At 62.5% G+C, this 1,247-nt stretch overlaps 1 protein-coding gene across 2 annotated transcripts in view; it reads right to left on the reverse strand.

The window, feature by feature from the left end:
• SCARB1 (scavenger receptor class B member 1) overlaps positions 1-1,247 on the reverse strand; it is a 35,389-nt gene that overhangs the window by 13,424 nt on the left and 20,718 nt on the right. The window contains exons 2-3 of one of the 2 annotated variants that reach the window (XM_006768790.2): positions 996-1,199; positions 160-255 (exon numbers count right to left, since the gene is read on the reverse strand). In XM_006768790.2, the coding sequence (XP_006768853.2) occupies positions 160-255; positions 996-1,199 (300 nt within the window). The remainder of the gene's footprint in view (positions 1-159; positions 256-995; positions 1,200-1,247) is intronic. The other variant, XM_015567204.1, reaches the window with a different exon arrangement.

Here is a 1,247-nt window from a genome sequence, read left to right on the forward strand (position 1 = left end):
AGACCAGGGGTCCCGTGGGCCGGGGGGGGGCTGATGTCCAGGGATCCCGTGGGCCCGGCGGCCGGGGCAGGGCCAGTGAGGAGGGACGCACGCACTTCCCATCTGCCTGGGTTATAAGCAGAGGCGCGTGCTGGGCGGCCCCGCGGCCCCGGCGCTCACCTTGCTGAGCCCGTTCCACCTGTCCACGAGGTGGACGCGGCTGAAGTTTTTGATGCCCGTGTACACGGTGAAGAGCCCGGAGTTGGAGTTGTTGAGCTGCGGACACAGCAGAGAACAGCAGCGGCTCTGAGCCTCAGGAGCGGGGGCGGGGGGCACCAGGGGCTGGCCTGCAACCCCACCCCCGTTTCGTCCTAGGCAATCCCTGCGTCCCCACTGCTGGGGGATCGAGAGGAGAAGGACCAGCCCGGCTGGCGTGGCTCCGTGGCTGAGCGTGGACCCAGGCACCAAGAGGTCGCCAGTTCGATTCCCGGTCAGGGCACGTGCCCTGGCTGCAGGCTCAGTCCCCAGTAGGGGGTGTGCAGGAGGCAGCTGATAGATGTTGCTCTCTCTCTCTCTCTCTCTCTCTCTCTCTCCCCCCGTTTCCCTTCCCCTCTCTGAAATCCATAAAAACATATTTGGAAAAAAAGAAATTAAAGAGAAAAAGGGGAAAAAAAGGAAAGGAAAACCAGGCAGTTCGGGTCAGCGCTATCGTCGCCAATCACATCACGGGAGCCTGGATCAAACTGTGCCTGAACCCATCCTTTGGGTTTTCAGGTCCATGAGCCAGGAACTCCTCTGTGTGATTTAAGCCAGTGAGAGGAGCTGGGCTTTCTGCCAGCGACAACCTGCGGCCCCAGGGCCCCCCGCCAGCCCCCACGGCAAGCCGGTGGCTGGAAACGGGAGCTCTCCGTGACACGAGCCAGCAACAAAAAAATATGTATTTTTTTAAAAAGCCGGCGACTGGCCTCTGGGACGTGTGGATGGAGGACGAGGGAAGGTCTCCAAGCCGCGCCTACCTCCGCGAACAGCCCAAACTTGCCCTTGATGGGGAAGGTGCCCGGCAGGTACTTGTTGACCAGGCTGATGAGGGGGTCGTCGTAGCCCCACAGGATCTCGCCCACCGTGCGGTTCATGAAGGCGCGCTGGCGCAGGCTGCTGAAGGCAAAGGTCAGCAGCATCTTCAGGGGCATCGGCTTCCGCTCCATCATCATGGCCGCGCTCTGCAGAGCGAGGGGGCAGCTGGGTCAGGGCTGGGTGTGGCCGGCCCG

The sequence above is a fragment of the Myotis davidii genome, unplaced genomic scaffold (genome assembly GCF_000327345.1).
Source record: "Myotis davidii unplaced genomic scaffold, ASM32734v1 scaffold43, whole genome shotgun sequence".
NCBI lineage: Eukaryota > Metazoa > Chordata > Mammalia > Chiroptera > Vespertilionidae > Myotis > Myotis davidii.